The sequence below is a fragment of the Parasteatoda tepidariorum genome, chromosome 3 (assembly GCF_043381705.1).
Source record: "Parasteatoda tepidariorum isolate YZ-2023 chromosome 3, CAS_Ptep_4.0, whole genome shotgun sequence".
Lineage (NCBI taxonomy): Eukaryota > Metazoa > Arthropoda > Arachnida > Araneae > Theridiidae > Parasteatoda > Parasteatoda tepidariorum.
In genome coordinates this window covers 100434564-100453044 of record NC_092206.1, presented here as the reverse complement: position 1 = coordinate 100453044, position 18481 = coordinate 100434564, and the positions used below count along the sequence as shown (strand labels likewise).

At 27.4% G+C, this 18481-nt stretch overlaps 1 protein-coding gene across 2 annotated transcripts in view; it reads left to right on the top strand.

Annotated features, from left to right (window-relative positions):
• LOC107442957 (mRNA capping enzyme) overlaps positions 1-18481 on the top strand; it is a 42089-nt gene that overhangs the window by 7716 nt on the left and 15892 nt on the right. The window contains exons 3-13 of one of the 2 annotated variants that reach the window (XM_071179047.1): positions 1041-1150; positions 1616-1719; positions 3121-3209; positions 3294-3369; positions 3897-3927; positions 7672-7780; positions 7856-7950; positions 9906-9935; positions 11050-11153; positions 13503-13604; positions 17929-18064. In XM_071179047.1, the coding sequence (XP_071035148.1) occupies positions 1041-1150; positions 1616-1719; positions 3121-3209; positions 3294-3369; positions 3897-3927; positions 7672-7780; positions 7856-7950; positions 9906-9935; positions 11050-11153; positions 13503-13604; positions 17929-18064 (986 nt within the window). The remainder of the gene's footprint in view (positions 1-1040; positions 1151-1615; positions 1720-3120; positions 3210-3293; positions 3370-3896; positions 3928-7671; positions 7781-7855; positions 7951-9905; positions 9936-11049; positions 11154-13502; positions 13605-17928; positions 18065-18481) is intronic. The other variant, XM_016056664.3, reaches the window with a different exon arrangement.

Genomic DNA, 18481 nt, shown 5'->3' with positions numbered 1-18481 from the left:
ATAAATGGATCTCACTAGTTGATTCATCGCTGTTTTGTGAGACACTGGGAAAGTTGTATTAAGATCACTGAACTTCGAGTATTGGTTGTGTGAGCTGTATTAAGATCATTGGATTTTAAGCGCTAGTCACGAGAGCAGTATTAAGGTCGAGGTTGATCGCTTGGTCTCTCCTATGTTGCTGTGAGCAGTCGAGTGTGCACAGGCCTGTGTGTGATCGAGACTGGGTTGCAACGGCGTGAGGAGGACAATGTCTCAGTGATTGATCAATTGTTTACTGTGTTTCATCCATCAAAGTAGGCGTGTTCATATCGAGGTGGGCGTTTTTATGGGGTAGGCATGTTCAAATCATGTCCGCAGATCACCGATGTAAGGCAAATGCTTATTGACGATGTCAGCCTTCATCTGTGAAAACGTACCCCGAGATAGTATCGAGTTAACATGCTTTATATGTTAGTGAATTAGAATTGAATAATTGTAGTGGTAGCTATGCTACACACATGTTCTAAAAGCATGTTCTGATAAAAGTGCGAAACGAAATTCAGTAAATTGGGAGAAATTTTTCAATGCGTAAAATGAAACTGAATAAGCATATTGGATGAATGACACTCTCATTCCTTCATTTAAATTTATAACGTTAAATTATTAATCCTCATTATTATCAGTTCCTCACTGTGGAACAATGACACTTTTGTGAGGGATGGTTTTAACAACTAGTTAAAAAAATATACATTTGTTGTTCGATTTGAAAGCAGCGAAGGTCTGTTATATACTTAAATATATTCATTAAAATTATATATTAACAACAGATTATTATTGTCATATCATTTTGTCCTTTCCTCACTTTAATAAAAACTTATGATAAATTTTGTATTTTTCAAAACATTAAGCTTGACTGCAATATTTTTCTTGTGTTGTACCTTCTTCTTTATCTTATTACAAAAAAATTAGAAATTTCTGACCCAATTTTTTTTCTTGTTGTGAGTATCTGAAAATAGCCTATTTGTATAGAGTGGTGATTTCATACATTTTGTTCGTTGCAGATAAGTTCATAGCATTTAAGACGCCTTTAGATGAATCGTATGATTCCCAAATTCCTCCTGAGTGTGTCTTCTACCCTTCAACACTTATTGCTTCTGTATCTAGTCATAAAGTAAGTGAATTTATTTTTTATTGTGTGTTAATTTTTATTTAAATGATCATTTTTTTAATTTAATATCAATATATATATATTTTAATTGATGATTAAAACTTCTAAAACGTCGATTGTCTATATTTTTCGCGAATTCTCAAAAATTTTAAGTAACTAAAAATTTGAAAATTACCTTCAAAAAATTTTTTTAAATCGAAATTCTAGATAAGTGCTGTATTTCGACATTTTTCTTGAAAAATAAACCGAAATATTTGTGGGCTAGCTTAAATAAGAAATTCAATATGTCCTACACTTATTTTAACTAAGCATAGTTTCTTTTAATTAAGTTTTTCCTTATACCAATTTTAACTGAATTTTGCCAATGGTTTATAAGCTATTAACTAGAGTTCTATAATTATCATCTTTTAACTTACTTAACATTTTGCTATAAATAATCTAAAAACATTTCTTTTTTAAAATAAATAGGTAAAACTGGGCTTATGGATTGACTTGACAAATACTACTAGATTTTATGACAAAAATGAAGTGGAAGGTCATGATATAAAATATGTAAAACTTCAATGCCGTGGGTAAGTTATCTTCCTTTAATTAATGTAAATGATTTGTTAACTTATGATTGAATGGTTTGTTATCTAACGGGCTCTTCCGTTGAGCAGTTTTTAAATCATCTCAGTTTTTAAAGGAAACAAGAGTTCAATCTTAACTCATTGTTACACATTCCAAAAATTGTTTACATAAAAATTCATTTTGTACCCATGAAAAGGGTCCATTTTGTCTTGTAAAATGTGTTTTCAATCAAATTGCCATCCACATTTTTCTTCAAGAGGCAACTTCTCAAAGATAGACAAACATAAAGTGTAAAAGAGGCATTTCTTATATTAAAAGGAGGAGAGTGAAGTTGTTGATTTAATGGTGAATGAAGGTATTGACTAAAGAGGTAACAAACAAATTTAATAATAGATAAACAATATGTTGGTACAGTATTTTTAGGGCTTCCCAATAAGTCATCCATTCCTTCCCATTGTCTGCCACCCAAGTAGTGATTACAGAATTTTTGTGAGTGATTACAACGCCCCTCTTTTAATCAGGCAGAAATTTGTAACAGAAGTCTTTAAAACCTTATGGCAAGCTTATTTTACACAAATATTATAATTTTTTGTAATAAATATGTTTCAGTTCTTTCAAAAATTTCAATTCACAAGAAAGTTATTCATGCTACATTTGTTATGATATTAAAAATTGTTCATATTTTTCATAAAAATAGTAGCAAACAAAAATTGTAGTCTGGCTACCTTGAGCTAGCATATAGCAACAAGGTTAAATAATATACAGCTATAATTATATGCCAATAACATACAGCTGTAATTATATAAAAGTCTATTTGATAGTTATGTTAATGTTCTGTACATTAATTACGCATTTTTCTTCTTGAATGCAGATCATTATTTAAGTAAATAATCTTAACAAATATTATTGCCAAGCAAGTTATCTTCACAAGTTTACATAAAATTAAAAAAAGAAACAAGACATTTTAATTTACTATTTAATTTTTATTATGATTAGAAACAAAATTTGTTAGTAAAGTGTCATATGAATCGATTACTTATGATAAGAATTTTAATATTTTTAGTTACCTGTCTTTTCAATTTAGAGTATTTTTGTTTTTTTATTACCAATTTATGTTTATTAATTAGTAAGAAATTACATTTCACCATAAACATTACTCTCACTGAATCCATTATCAAATCTATTATACATATTGAACCAATTATCCATTCTTTTTCTATTAATCAGGAAGAGAAAAGAAAAAGCTTACAAAACAATTGCCCAATTCTATACTCAGAGAAGGACTTATTTTAAATTTTGTTGCTTTTGTATATAATAAGTTTTTGTTATTATTCTATTTAAAATTTATTTTTTATTCTGTATAAACACTGTGCATAGAAAGTAGTATAGTTTTTGTTTTGCAGGCATGGGGAATGTCCATCAGTAGAACAGACTAAAACATTCATTCAAATATGTCAGAGGTTCATTGCAAATAATCCCTTAGACATTATAGGCAAGTACTAATGAATAATGCGTTTTATTTCTTTCTTAAATGTTGCTTAAGAAACATCTTGAATGTTTTCATTTTCTTTGTTAGGTGTCCATTGCACTCATGGTTTTAATCGCAGCGGATTCCTTATTATATCGTACTTAATTGAAAATCTATCATGGGGGTAATATATTTTCTATATTATATTTTTAAATAAATTGTGTTGTAATAATATTTTAGCAATATCAAAAACTTTCTTCTGGCTGTAATCATTGGAGAAAAAAAACTAAGTTATGTAGCTTAGAATAAATTATAAATTCTTCATTCTTGAATTGAAAATCACAGAGTTAAAAAATAGTGACTTACATTCTTATAGTTAAGACGTAAACAGATTTATATTTTCATGAAATATGTTTGCTATGCTATTACATAATATAAATTGGTCAACCTATTGCTAGCATTTGTTGTTCAGTAATTGCTTAACATCGCTCCCGTAGAATACGAAGATATCTTGTAAGATACTGGTTTTTTGTTCTATGGAATATTTACAGTATAAAGTTGACCGCTCCAATTTAGGAAATGCTCTCTCGTTTAATTTGTTTTGATTTTGTATTAAACTATGAATTTTATCATTTCATAAATGGAATATTCTTGTTATCATTTAATTTTTTTAATTTTTTTGAAATTAAAATAATGTTTGTTGCATTTCAGTATTGATGCTGCAGTTATTGCTTTCAGTCAAGTGAGTATTTTTTTAAAAATATTTGTTATCTCTATTTGAAGATTTTTGCATGAAAATTGGGCTTATAACTTTCAGTAAAAACCTTAATTGCCAGAGCGTGAACTCAGAAAACAATTTTCACTAAAATCCTTCTATTTATGCGAAACTGAGAATATATTTCTGCTTGCAGCAATCATGAATTGCAGTATAAAGTCCCATATTAGTACATCTGTTTACTGGAAGGATATCTTTTCCGGACATTTTTGTAGCATTAAAAATAAATAAAACTCTTTTCCCTTTTCAAAATAGAAAAATAAATAAATAAATTTTTTTTTACACTTGTAATTTGTTAGAAAAACATGCAGGAATGGGAATCCTACTCTTTTCTGCTTCTTTACGATTTTCAGACTTTTCTATTTTAATCCGATTTCCGCTACAATATGAAAAGAAATTGGCTATCACGGAAATGAAATTCGGTATTTCACTACAGTGCGAAAAAATGCTTACTTTTACTTCACAAGTGCTTACTTTTTTCTCACATCTCTCATAAAAGTATCATTACCGGCAAGAATCACGCACTTTAACTGCAAAGTGCACAAGAAATTCACATTTCGAAGAAATTGCAGATTTCAGATAAAACCGTCACGACTAAAGCAGGTCATTAAGTGTTTATTCAAAAGTTCTGTTTGGAATTCGTGGAATGTAATAATATTAGATTAAAAATGAAATTGAAATTTTAAAGCTACGTGGAAATCCCAAGCTGATGCAAATGCAATCGACAAAACCATGGGGACAATGAGATAGTCACAAATTGAGTGCATAGAAAGTAATTTTCCAAATATGTGATCTGAAATTTCCCATGCATGATAATGTAGCATTGAAAAACTATGAAAATCAGTAGTAATAATTTATAAAAATGCGATCATAAATTTACGTGGGATTGCGGGTGAATCATCAATGATTGAGTGCAAAACATGAGATTTGAAGTTTGGCTAGCAAAATAATGCTGTATTAAAAGATTGAGATTTTGAAAATCAAGTGAAATTTTGTTTTAATGAGTACCGAAAAAAGATCCGCAAAACGACTTGGTTTCAGAGTGGAATTGCCGCGAACCGAGTGAGTTGAGAAATGATTATTAACTGAAATGTTTGATGAAATTTATGAATGAATTAATTAATTATGAATGAATGTTACAATGGCATATTAAAATATCGAGATTTTAAAAAAAAAGACATTTGGAAATCTGTAACAAAAACTACAAAAATAATTCAACACCAGAAACCTTGTTGATTGGAATTGACGTTAATTATCGTATATTTGTTATTTTTTATTGAATAAGGATGTTTTGATATTAGTTTACCTTAAAGACCTATTATCCGGAAAAACCTATTTTCTGCTCTTTATCTATTTTCTGCAAAGTCAAGAGAATTCAGGGTATAAGACTTTCCTTTGTATTTTGTTTTGCATTGTCATGTTTCGGAGAAAGATTACGAAAACGTTTTTGAAATAATGCTAGATTCATTTTCATGTTATCAATAATCTGTGAATGTATTTATAGTTAAAAAAGTCTTAGAAAATGTGCATGCCATTGTGCAGACGGAATTCGGTGTGGTTGGTAGTTGTAAGATATAATTGACCAATTGAAGATTGTGATAAGAATAGGATAATGAAAATAACAGTTGAAGATGAAAACCGGATCACAATAAAATAAAACTTTTATTTAATATTTGTAGTGCTTGAGATACAAATTATATTTTATCAATAAGACTTCCAGTTAAATAAATTTTGCATAATAATATTAATAAGGACAGGCCATGGGAGACAAATCCCCCTTGACCTGCCTATTCAAAAGCCAAATTAAAAAGTAATTGAATTGTTCCCAACAGACCGTAAAATCATGAGAATCCAAAATTGGTGATTTATCGAAAAATAACATAGCCAAAAATGTAGTCACTCTCCCCCCCATAATCAATGTTAGGTTTGAAAAATACCTTGGCGATCGCGAATTGCCAACAAAACTGTGAGAATTATTATAACCATGTAACAGAAACATATTTGTGGTAAGAAATTTAAGAATAAAGAGTTATAAATAGATTTTCGTTTTCGATTTGGTCGAGACAGTGAATTAATGACTCTACATTAGTGAGTAAAAAGTTAGCCATTACCTTGATCGATAAGAAAAGAATAAAATATTTTATGCTCGCTTTTACAAAGATTAACTTATTGATTTAATTTAAATATAATTTGATTAATATGATTAGAAAAATAAGTTTAAAAATATATTTTAAAAGGAAAGAAATATGTAATACCAATTGTGGCATCACAGACATTTATTGTAGTTATTGTTGTAAAATAATAATAATAGTAAATAATAAGTTTTACATTTTATATTTACTGCAATTTTTAATAACAATTAAAGTATTTTAAAATTATATTTTGCTTCTCTAAATCAATTTATTGCAGTTTTAAAATATTCTGTGATAGAATAAAGCTTGTAAACTATGCTGCCCTTTAAGGAAATCTTTAAAATATGAAATATTATTTAAAATTTTTGTTTTGTTGCAATAGATTTATGGTAATATTACTAATTTTGGTTCCAGCCATAGATTTGTTGAAAGCCTCAGAAAATATCTTGATTTTTTTTAGAACTTTGTTTTCTGTTACATCATATTGCAGTTGACACCATATTCTTAAACTCATGTGATTTTATTGAAAATTGTCTTTCCATGAAACTTCTGTGATAAGTTTCATGGATATTATTTGAGTTGCAATATTTAATCCATTTAATTATATACTTAAGAATGTATTAATATAATTTTAAAAAATGCAATGAATTGTGTGAATTCTATTTATCAGGGCTGATTGTGCTCCGGAAAAAATACATATTTTTTGCTAACAGTGATCCGGAAGTTTCCGGAAATCAAAGACCCAGATGTTTAAAAAAATCATTGATTACAGAAGTTTCCGGAAATCAAATTTTCAAAGGTGGAACTTAAAAACACAGTTTATTTTATTTGTTTATAAAGGAGAGCCAGAGAGATACTTTATAAGCTTATATTCATGATTAATATTCATTTTTTATCAGTAAATAGTTGTTATAATCATAAACTCAAAAATGAAAGACATATTTGTAAATTTTAATTACTTCTCCAGGTCATCATAAGCATGTGTAAATGGTATAGGCATGTGTAAAATTTTAAATATATTTTAAGTAAACTAAGAAATATTGAGAAAAAGGAAAAAAACCTTGTTTAAATTTTTTTCTAATTTTTCAATTTAAACTGTTTTTTTTGTTGTTTTTTTAACTCAAGAACTTTTCCGGAATTTTGACTTGGGCTCGCAATCACCCCTGATTTATATTCTATTAATATTAAAATTAAATATCGCCCAAAATATTGATAAATATTAAATCTTATTTTTATTTTATTTACTTTTGTTTGTAGTAAGTTCACAAGATATATTATTTTGAGTTGTATTCAATTGTTAAAATTATTTTCAGATTTATAGATTTTATACATTTTAATAAACTATTTATTAAATATATTTTGGGACAGTTTTCGATTTAATGATTCTTTTAAATAATAATTTTATCATTTGTTTTGCAGTTAATATTGTTTAATTTGTAATTTTGAAAACACATTCTGAAATCTTATGTTACCATGCAAAGTTCGGCTTTTTTCACGAAACTACTGTGATAGGTCTGAAATATTGAATTTATATAATTATTGAAAACAGTTAATTATCTTTTGCTTAACCACCTACTAGGCTCGCACTCCAGGCATTTACAAAGCTGACTATTTAAAGGAATTGTACAGAAGATATGATGATGTAAGTTCTGTGATAAGTGCCCCTCCTCTTCCAGAATGGTGCAATGGTAAGGAATGCTCATTGAGACTGTAACATAGTTATTCTTATAACAAATGTATTAAAAACAAATGATTCATTATAGAGGAAGATAATATCGAAGATGATGGCAGCCTTGTCACTGAAGATGATAACAATGATACGAGGCCTGCTAAAAGGAGAAAAGAGTTTCATCGAAAGGTAAATTAAAGGGTTCATTTTGATCTTTTGCTCATCAACTTGTGAGCCATCTGGAAATTTTACAGTTCATGAGGGGCGAAAACCCATGCAGGGTATCTGCGCACCTGAAAAGTCATGAAAGCCATGAATTTCGGTATTGAACAAAATTTGTGATGAAATGTCATGATTTAAACTATTCGTTTTAAAAAAATCATGGAAAGTCATGGATTTAGGTCAACGAAAAATCTCATTTTTAAAATGGAATTCCCCCTCCCCAAATTTCATGGGGTTCCGAATATCTGAATTTGTAACAAAATTTTATTAAAATATAAAAATTTTTTATCATGTTCTTTAAAAATTATGCTGTTCTTTCTACGAATGAAAGAAAAAACATTATTTCTAGAGCAAATTATCTTTTAAACTTCTGTGATTTCAGAATTTTTATAATTATTTATTTTTTCAATTATTTATTATTTTTTTTTATCATTCTAGCTGATGTAAGCCAGTCATTGGCGAATTTTTTTTATTTCAAAATGAGAGCAGAAAAATTAGGAATGTTTCTTTCCTTTCTGATGAACAAAAAAAGTATCTTTAGAATATAATTTTGCAGGAAAAAAAAGAAGAAAAATTATTTGCTTTTGTATTTTTTTCAGCTATTTTATTGCTTCAACTCTATCTTTACTCTGTTTTTTAAATTTAAATTCTATAAATATGAAGATGCAGAGTATAACAGTTTTGGTTTTACATATCATTTCAATTAATGTTATAATGCTTTTTTAAATTTATTGTTGTGTTTTTGTCAGAAAAAATTGTAACTTCGTTAAGTAATGAAAAATTCTTGGAATTCGTCATGAATTTGAAAATCTAAAATGTAGTAGATACCCTGCCCATACCTAGGGGGACATATGTCTTACATGGCACTAAGGCATTTCTGTATTTAATTTGGCAACACTTAGGTCTATTTTGGATGAATTATTGTTTTGAAAATATGTAAACACACTACATGCTAAAATCACAACTAATTTATTAGAAACTTTGGTGCATCTGAAAATTAATTTTTTTAAAAATAATTTTTTTCTGTCTTTTTATATTTTTTCTTTTGTATACTTTTTTTTTTATTCTGTTAACCTTTTTAATTCTGAAAAACAATTTTTTTCCCTGTCATTTAGATATTTTTGAAACCAAATAGATAGATAAATATGTCAAGACTAGATTGTGATTGTATTAAAAAATTTTAATTCTATTAAGATTTTAGATTTACCAGCATGGATTTATATAGATTTGTGAAATTTATGAATTATAGTTGCAATGTTATGAAAGAAATTTCTACAATCCTCAATACTTATTTTGTTGTGTAAATTAAATTTAAACTTTACAACAAAAAAACTTTTTTTTTTTGATTTATAAATTACTTTAAAAATAATTTGATTAATATATTTATACATTTTGTCTATATCTTTTTGAAAAAAGATATTTAAATATTTTAACTTATTTATATGAGATTCTTATATTGCTCTGCATTCTGTAAGATTTATTGTTTTTGACTTTTGTATTAATTCAGGGTTTGCCAGAATTCATAGAAATTTGTTCAATGTTATTAGTTGAAGTTAATAATCCAGTAGAGCTGTATTTGTTATTTTATTTTATTTTTTATTAGTTATTAAAATGTCATATTAACAAAATTCTAAATGCATTGAAGTGCCACAAATCAATTAGTTTGTGAGTGGTACAAAGCTAGTAACTGAATAATTTTGTTGAATTGTTTAATAAAATACTTTTATTTTAATTCTCAGATAAAAATAATATTAATTTTATTAATTCGACAATATTATTTTAATTGTTAAATGTTGAAATAATTTTTACTAACATTAATTTTACATTTAGATAAATTTTATTTTATGAAATACATTAACTAATAAGAAACTTAACGCATTATTTTACATGCTGCTTTTTATTGGAATTTTTAATTATCTTAGGATGTAGATGAAAACAATTTCAACGGGAAAGTAAGTTTAATGTGTAATAATTTCAAAAAATTGTAGTAGAAAAAAATGATTTTTTTTTATTGTTACAATATTAGTTTCGTTCTTTCCTTGCTAATATGCTATACATAAACTATTTTAATTTTTTTTATAAAAACTACATAATAATAGCAAAAGTATGTAGCTTATAATTAACAAGTGTAAAACTGCCACTAAAAACTAGAACATAAGTATAAAAGTACTTTTATTTAAACTTGTCAATTTGTGTATGAATGTGTGTCTACATATATATGTATATTAATCCCGACCACTTGTCACAAATATATTGTCACTGGTTGCTCCATATTTTAGTTAAATTTAACAAAAAAGCAAAGAGCTGTTATGCTTCCTTCCATTCTGTGACATGCTAGCTCCTAAAATAAGGTCCTCCCTTTAAATTTTGAATTTTTATAGACAACCGTATATATAAGCCATCTAAATATTAACAATCTACAATTGTTGCAGTTCGTCCTCCCAACTTTATTTGTATGAGAATATTAAAATCTTAAGTTAAATGTAAAGCTTTTTTGCAATTTTAAGTAGAAACAAAGGAATAGAAATGTGTTCATTTAAGTAGCCTTTTCCCTCACTACTGAATTCAATCAAATGCTTTTATATTTGATATTTTTCTCAAATTAATTTATGGTTTTTATTTTTTCTACTTGGTATCATTTTTATAAACAAGAAATACAAAGACCTATCAAAACTGTAGTGTGGTATTTTAGAAGTTTAAATTATTGTTTATGCCAAAGCTATACAATTCTGAAACCAGCATTTCTTGAAAAGTAGTTAAGTTTTATACCTTAGTCTGTCTTTAGATTTTTTTTAAAAAATATTTTTGTTTTTGTCTAATTTCTGTTGAAAGATTTTTTTAACATCACTGAAATTGATTTTTTAGTCAGTTGGAAGTAGGACATTATTAATTCTCTGAACACATGTTTACTTCCCACCTTTTTTTCTGTTGAATAAAACACTTATAATCAAAAACATTTTGAAGAAAAATTTAAAAGAAATATTTTAATTGTAATACTTGAGATAGACAGGTGGTCTTTTCTTAAATGAATTAGTTTTTACTTACTTTGCTGTTCTATTGTTTTAGAATCCTGTATTCATGGAAGGTGTGCCTGGTGTCTCCCCTGTCACTGATTCCTATGAAATAAGTGTCATTCAAGCCAAATGCCAAGATATGTGCGGATGGCAAAAGTAATTATTTTGCCTTTTCTGATAATTCATGGATGGGTCAAAACATTATGTGATTAAGTTGGAACTGCCTGGAGATGTTAACTTGCCTATTGACTGGCACACAAATTCTCATTCATTAACAATTCTTTGACTGTCATAAGCAAATCTTGGAGAAGTTAAGGAATCATACTTGCCTATTAAGTGACGTAACCAAATCAGATATTCTCATTCATTAACGAGTCATAAACAAATCTTTCAACATTTATTAACTGCTGATATAGTGTTTATGGTATGTAAGTCAGGGGTGTATTCTGGACTTTTCCTATCATCTTTCCGGGTCTAAAAACTGGGAGTGAGAAATGTGATTTTTCCACCAATTTTACGAAATTCCGCGAATCAAAGCCTTATAATTCGGCTAAATTTTTTGCGATATTGTTTAAATTTTGAAACTTTTGCTTAATTCCTTTGATGAGACATTTGCATGCATGTTATTCTTATTCCATTTCGATTCTTTTGATTTGGCAGATATTTGAAACTGTGCAGAAATCTGTTTATGTTGCAATTCATATTCAAGCAATTTTAAAATCAAACATATTCACGTGGTTTAAAAATCCAATATTGTGATTTGTATTCTCTAGTTTTAATGCATATTCATGCATTTTTAAAGTCCAATATTGCAAGTCGTATTCACACATTTGTAGCATCAAACATATATTTTTGTATTTATATGTGATTCAAAATTTGAACATTCCGATTTGTATTCGTGCAATTTAAAAATCCGACATTGCGATTTGCATTTTTAAATTTTAAAATTTCGTGATTCATATTCGTGTGATTTTAAAATCTAAAATCATGATTTTTGTATGAACTAATCTCTTGCATAAAAAATTAGTTACTATAAAAGTGTAATATTCTTCATTGGCAGGTAATTTAATCATAAATCTTAGTTTAATAAATAATAATAATCATGTAGGTTATGTAAATCAATATATTGATATCAACTTTTTGCACATAAAAGTCTCAGGATTTTTCACTTTGTTTCAAGTTTGTTTGTAAGTCATACATCTTGTTTATATAATTTAAATAGATAAAATAAATTTTATTTATTCAATCATTAATAGGTAGTTAAAATGAAGCTAAATTACCTGCCAATGAAGAATATTATATTGAGCTGATTGGTTCTATTGAAAGAATTCAAACGAAATTTCAAATAGTAAGATAGTGGGATCAAGATTTTAGTAAAAAAATGGTTCAAAAGTTTCTGAACGGGTGGTGCTACAACAGAATAAGAAGCAAGAAAACGCTTAAAAAATGCAAAGATTAAGATGGTATTTTATTTAGTTAATACCTGTCTGCACCCTGTTAATACTTCATTGATCAACAATATATCATTTATGGGCAAAATTTTCAGTAATTGATTTATCATGTTATTTACAAATCTGGGTTTGTTATATAGAATGCATCATATGAATCTTTCTATATCAAGTCATAGTTTAAAGTAGATATCTCTTGTTAATTCCAAGACACAGAAAATCGTTCTCTCACAAAGAGTAAAAATTAACAGATTATTTGTGAGATCATTCACATTTGAAACCATTAAGAAATTATTAAAAATTTTTCTGGAGTATACAATGCATCGTCCTTTGAACAAATCAAGATGTTTAAATTTTCCGTATTGAATGATGTTCAATTATGTATGTTAAAAACTTGCAACTGATTCCCTTTTAATTTGAAACGAAACATTTGTACATTTTTCTGAAACTTTTTATTAAAATAACTCATTTTTTTAACTAAACATTAATCATTTTTTTGGCAATATAATTATTGTGGAATACTGGGCTGGTTTGTAAAAAGTAATTTAGCAGAAATTTCTTTTACAATTAGGGTAAAAAATCTCTGGAATTTAAATAAAATATGCATTCAAAGTTTTGTTTTTGAAAAAAAATTAAGAAAAGGAAACAATTTTCTGTAATAAAAAATATTCATGTGAACTTGTACAAATATGATATTAAAAAAATCAGCATCTTTTTGAAAACATTCAAATTACTCTGAAATAAATTTTTTACCTTTATTTTATGGGTGAACTTAATTTTTTTTAAATTGTATATTATTATAAGCTTGACAATCTCATCTTTAGCAAAATTTTGTCCTTTCTAATCTAGTAGTTTTTTAGCAAAAAAATTCCAAATGCCTCTTTTTATTTTAGAGCAATACTGTATTTTTTTATTTTCAATAAAATAATCATTTTAGAAGAAGTTTTTTCTCTCCATGTACTTCAATGTTCATAATTAATGTCATTTGAATTGAAAAAAACCATACATATTTTTTAGCTTACTTTTTTTGCTGTGTTAATGTGTAATTTGATTTTAGATCTGGATTTCCTGGATTGCAGCCTGTATCAATGGATGTTAATAATATAAAGTTTCTTACACTGAAGCCATACAAAGTTAGCTGGAAAGCAGATGGCAATAGGTATAAAAAGATTTAATACTTCTGCATCTCTAAAATTGAAGTTTACCTCTATCAGATTCTTGAACTCTAATATGCTTAGTTATACACTATAACTCAATTTTATGACTGTCTGCATTTAACCAGTGAAATGGGATATTTTGTTTGATACAGAGCTATAAATGTCTTCGATTATGCCATTTTAGGGAACTATTTTTCACTTTATCTTGGATTTAATGAGCAAAATAATTTTGGAAGCAGTGAATAGTGTCAGAAATGAGCAGAAAAAAAATAGCAGAGTACATTATAAGTAGTCAGAAATTGTCTAAGGTTTTTTATACATAACTATTTCGTAATATGTTTCAGTGTCATTCAGAAATACTAGTTGAAATGTTTTTCAGCTACCACCTCCAAAAAAAAAAAGAAAAACGATAGACCAGTTGGTCTGCACATTGTCCATTGTCATGTTTCCAGAAGATTAGGAAAGAAATTTTTATGGGGTTTGTGTATCATCATTGAAGTATCTAAGCGTTTGCAGAGGCATTTTTGGTTTTAGAGTCATATGTAAATAAAAAAATAATAAAGGAAGTTCATTTAACATTCATATCTTTTTTTGAAAGTGAGCTTTATATTCAGCTGTTTAAATGTTTTGTCGAAAAGAAAAGTTTTATCCATAAAAAGAAAAAGTCGAACAATTAACCTCTTACATAAGGGTGAAAAAATTGCTGCAATACATAATCAAAATATGTTAGATGACTGTCATGATACCTTTTTTTGAAAGTGCGCTTTATATTTAGCTATTTAAAATTTTTATTCAAAAAGAGAAAGTCAAACTATAAGACTCTTAGACAGGGTTTGCCAAGTGGGCCCACTTTGAAAAAACCCGCCCGGGTTTTATTGGGTGGGCCCACCTTGANAGTTAGAAACTGTGATTTAGTAGAGCATTTACCGCCTATTAAAATATGTTAGATGAAACAACTTTATGAGCTATTTTTCTTTTCCTGATTTGCTTGCATTTTAACACTCGGTACAATTTTAAAGTATTGGCTAATATTGGTATATAAAAAAAATTTATAAAAATGAATATAAAAAATTAAAAAAAAACCTATGTGCAATGCTCAATACAATAATCGTGAGTGTTTAGATAAATCAGATGATTAATACAGTTATCGAGCCCACTATTAGCAAATATTTTTAGAGAAAAGAAAATATTTTTAGAGTTTCCGGGAAAAATCTTATTTTAAATATATATCAAAGTGAAAAATATGTTAAATATTGTAAAAGTGTATAAATGTTTCTTGTTGTTAACTTAAAATTTACTAAGATCTTGGAAATTAACATTTTGGTCTTTTTTCAAAATAGTCCCAAATTCTTAAAAAAATCATCCAAGATGATGATGTATGATGTTTTGTCAAAATGGAAATTTGATCATTTCCAGGGAGAAGTGCAGGGTGGCCACCCACCTGGAAAACCTTGAAAACCTGGAATTATCAGGGAATTTTTTTTATACTGGAAAAAACCTGGAAATATCAGGGAAATTTGGATAAAAACCTGGAAAAATCAGGGAATTTTAAAGAAAAGCTGGAAATTTTTTCTTTGATCATTTTTTTTAATTTCACCAATTTAAATTATTTACTAATTTTCTTAATTTAAATTATTTCATCCATTATACCCACCTTTTTTTAAATGGAAATGTATCTCCAAACAGTTGAAATATCATCAACTTAGTGATACTTTGCTTGCATCAAAATTTGCTCCATTACAGCTCTGTTAAACTAGAATGCCACATAAAATTCTGCCACGGTTACTAAACGAATGTAGAAACCTTTGACCGCTATGGGACTGTGCGATTTAGGAAGGATTCTGGTGGAGGTAGAAAAAGGGATTAGGAAATTTGCTTCTGTTTTTAAATTCTGTACTTGGGCTGAATCCATTTATGGCTCAAGTTTGTTCCGATGCTTTGGTGGTAATTTNAATTATTACAAATTATTGATATATAATCACCTGAAACTTTTCCTTAATGAAAATATATTAAACAATACTTATCCAAGGTTTTATTGGTTATTCTGATTTTGTCATTTTGTAGGTACACTTTGAGCAAATACTACTTAAAATAACACATTAAATTCAATAAAAACATTTAAAATTATTCAATAAAAACAATATATTCTGCAAGCTAAACATATTATTTTCTCCACGTCTTAATTTTTTAAAAATTAATGTTGTACCAGAACATTAAAAAATAATAAAAAAATATCTTGTACAAAAAAAAATTTTTTTTTTCAAGATATGTTTAAAAAAATGACATTTTGAATAGGATATTTTATAATACAGACACTTTTCTTGTACACATCCTACACTTTATAAGAAAAAAGGAAAAAACACAAACCTGGAAATTTTAAGATTTTTACCTGGAAAACTTGGAAAAATCAGGGAAATTTGAAATCTGATTTGAGTGGCCACCCTGAAGTGTTATGCTCTCTTTATTTCCAGATAGGTCTTTGACTCCAAGGCCCCATCCTCTTATTTTCTGATACTCGAACGTGTGGAGGGATACACTAAAAAACTAGATATGATTCCTTATGAAAATTCATATTATGGCAATCTATGTTTATGAGAAGTGTATCATAATTGACAAAAAAATTTTTACTGACTGAGATTGTTGCTTGAGAAGCAATGCAAAAAATTACTTTGGAGGGGTTAGTTATCGGGAGATATTTTAGTACTTTTTTTTTTCCTGATTTCTTCAGTTCTATTATAATGTCACCACTGCCTGATGACCCGTCCTCAAACAGAAATTCTATCTGTAAACGTTTTCTGAATCATTGTTTGCAGCAATCATTTAAGTGGCTACAGATTTCAGCAGTTCTGGTAAATCATGCTTTTGTCGTAAGCTGAGTTTGAATTTCGTGAGGAGGACGCTTGTGATGTTGATTTCTGGGAATATGGGTGAATTCATTTGATAAAGTGAGGTGAAGAAGGGATAATTGTTTTAATCGTTCATATGACTCACCAGACATGAATCAGCTTGATATTTTTTATCTTAAATTGGTAAAAGGATATTACTTTTTGGACCCACTGGAACAAAAAAGCGGGGAAGGTCGTGGTCGAGATGGGCTAATTCGGTGGAGTCTGATTTTTTTACAATGACTGAAAAGAATTGGAGATCAAAGATGAATCAGAAGTCATTATGGAGAAATTTTCAGAGGAAGGCATTGGCCCACATTGTGGCTGTCTGGCTAACTAGATGATGATGAGTTAATATCTAACCCTTACAATTTTGTAAGCTTAGTCTTAAAAGCATATGGGTCCAACTGTTTATTATATTTAAACATATTTATAAATTATGTAACCAACATTTCTGATAAGCAAAATAACATTTAGATTCTGACTTTTTTGTAAAAGTTTTTATAAATTTATAATTTTTTTTTTCCATCCATAAACATTCAAGTCACTGTACACACTGATTAAACTGTAGTGAACTTTGATTTATTTATCAAAAATAAAAACTTCTGATTAAAGGCATTAATTTTTATTAAAGAAGTTAATGTTAATAAAAAGTATGAACTGTTTTTATCTAATTCCTCTTTTAATTGTAAGTTTGAATCATAAGAAGTTTTGTTTCTGTGTAAGATAGTGAATTAAAAAAAAAGAAGAAAAAAAATTTTTTGGTCATATTTTATTTATTAAAAACTTAATCCTTTTGTTCTGTAGAATTAATTTTTTACCATCAGACGATTAGATGTTAAGGAAAATGTCCTTAAGTAGTATATTAAGTAAATATTTTTTTTAATTTTTATTAGATTTGTATTCAACAAAATTTTATTTTCCGCAGGCATCTTTTTATAAATAACATGCTTTAGGAAATAAAACTTATTTTCACTTTTACAATTTTTAGTGAAAATGTATTTGCAAGTAATTATTTTGCACTAAAATCTTTTTTTTTTTTAATCTTAATTTTACATTTTAAAGAATATTAAAAAAAATTAATTCTCAAAAAAAAAAAAAATCTCATTGGAATTTTTTTGTCTTATCACATTGTATCAATGGATTAAAAATTATTTCAGTTAGAAACTGTGATTTAGTAGAGCATTTACCGCCCATTTTTGGAGCAGGGTATAGTTGTAAACTGTGGACAGGAGAAATATCTCTTTCCCTTTTAGAAAAAAAATTATTTTTATAAAATATTTTCAAGAATGATAATATACTCAACTCATTTTTATAAAACTTTTCACCAAGTTATGTTATGGAGGATCTTAACCACTGGTATCCATTGAATCTTAATTGTGACACTTTCTTATTTGTGATAAATTTAAATGCATATAATTTTGTATTCCTTCGAATTTAGATACATGATGCTCATTGATGGAGAAAATAAAGTCTATTTTATTGATAGAGATAATTCAGTTTTTAAAGTGGATGGTCTTTGGTTTCCTAAGCGTAAAGAACCACACAAGCATTTAGAGAATACACTTGTAGATGGAGTAAGTTTATTTTACATTTTAATATATATGTTGTTTTAAATGAAAATTTGATTTCTTTTTATTATTTGGATTTACATAGTTTTCTTAGTGCTAGTTCAAAAAGTCACATTTTTGACATCCCATTGCATCAGGTAAACTACCCTTTGATACACTTGTATCTTAAAAATTTTTTTTTTTGCAATGTATTCAATATCTTGTAATGTGTTTAATTTTATATTACTTCTACAAACAATCATCCATTATTTTAAAAAGATGTGGCAAATAATTATTTAATTTTAAAATGAGATTTCGTATTAGTGATCACTATTAATCCACAATGGATTTCATATAGGCATAACATACCTGCCTAGTCTCCTGTTTTTTAATAAAGACTCATGTAATTTACGACTATCAACTGTTTACCGTATATTTCCAAAA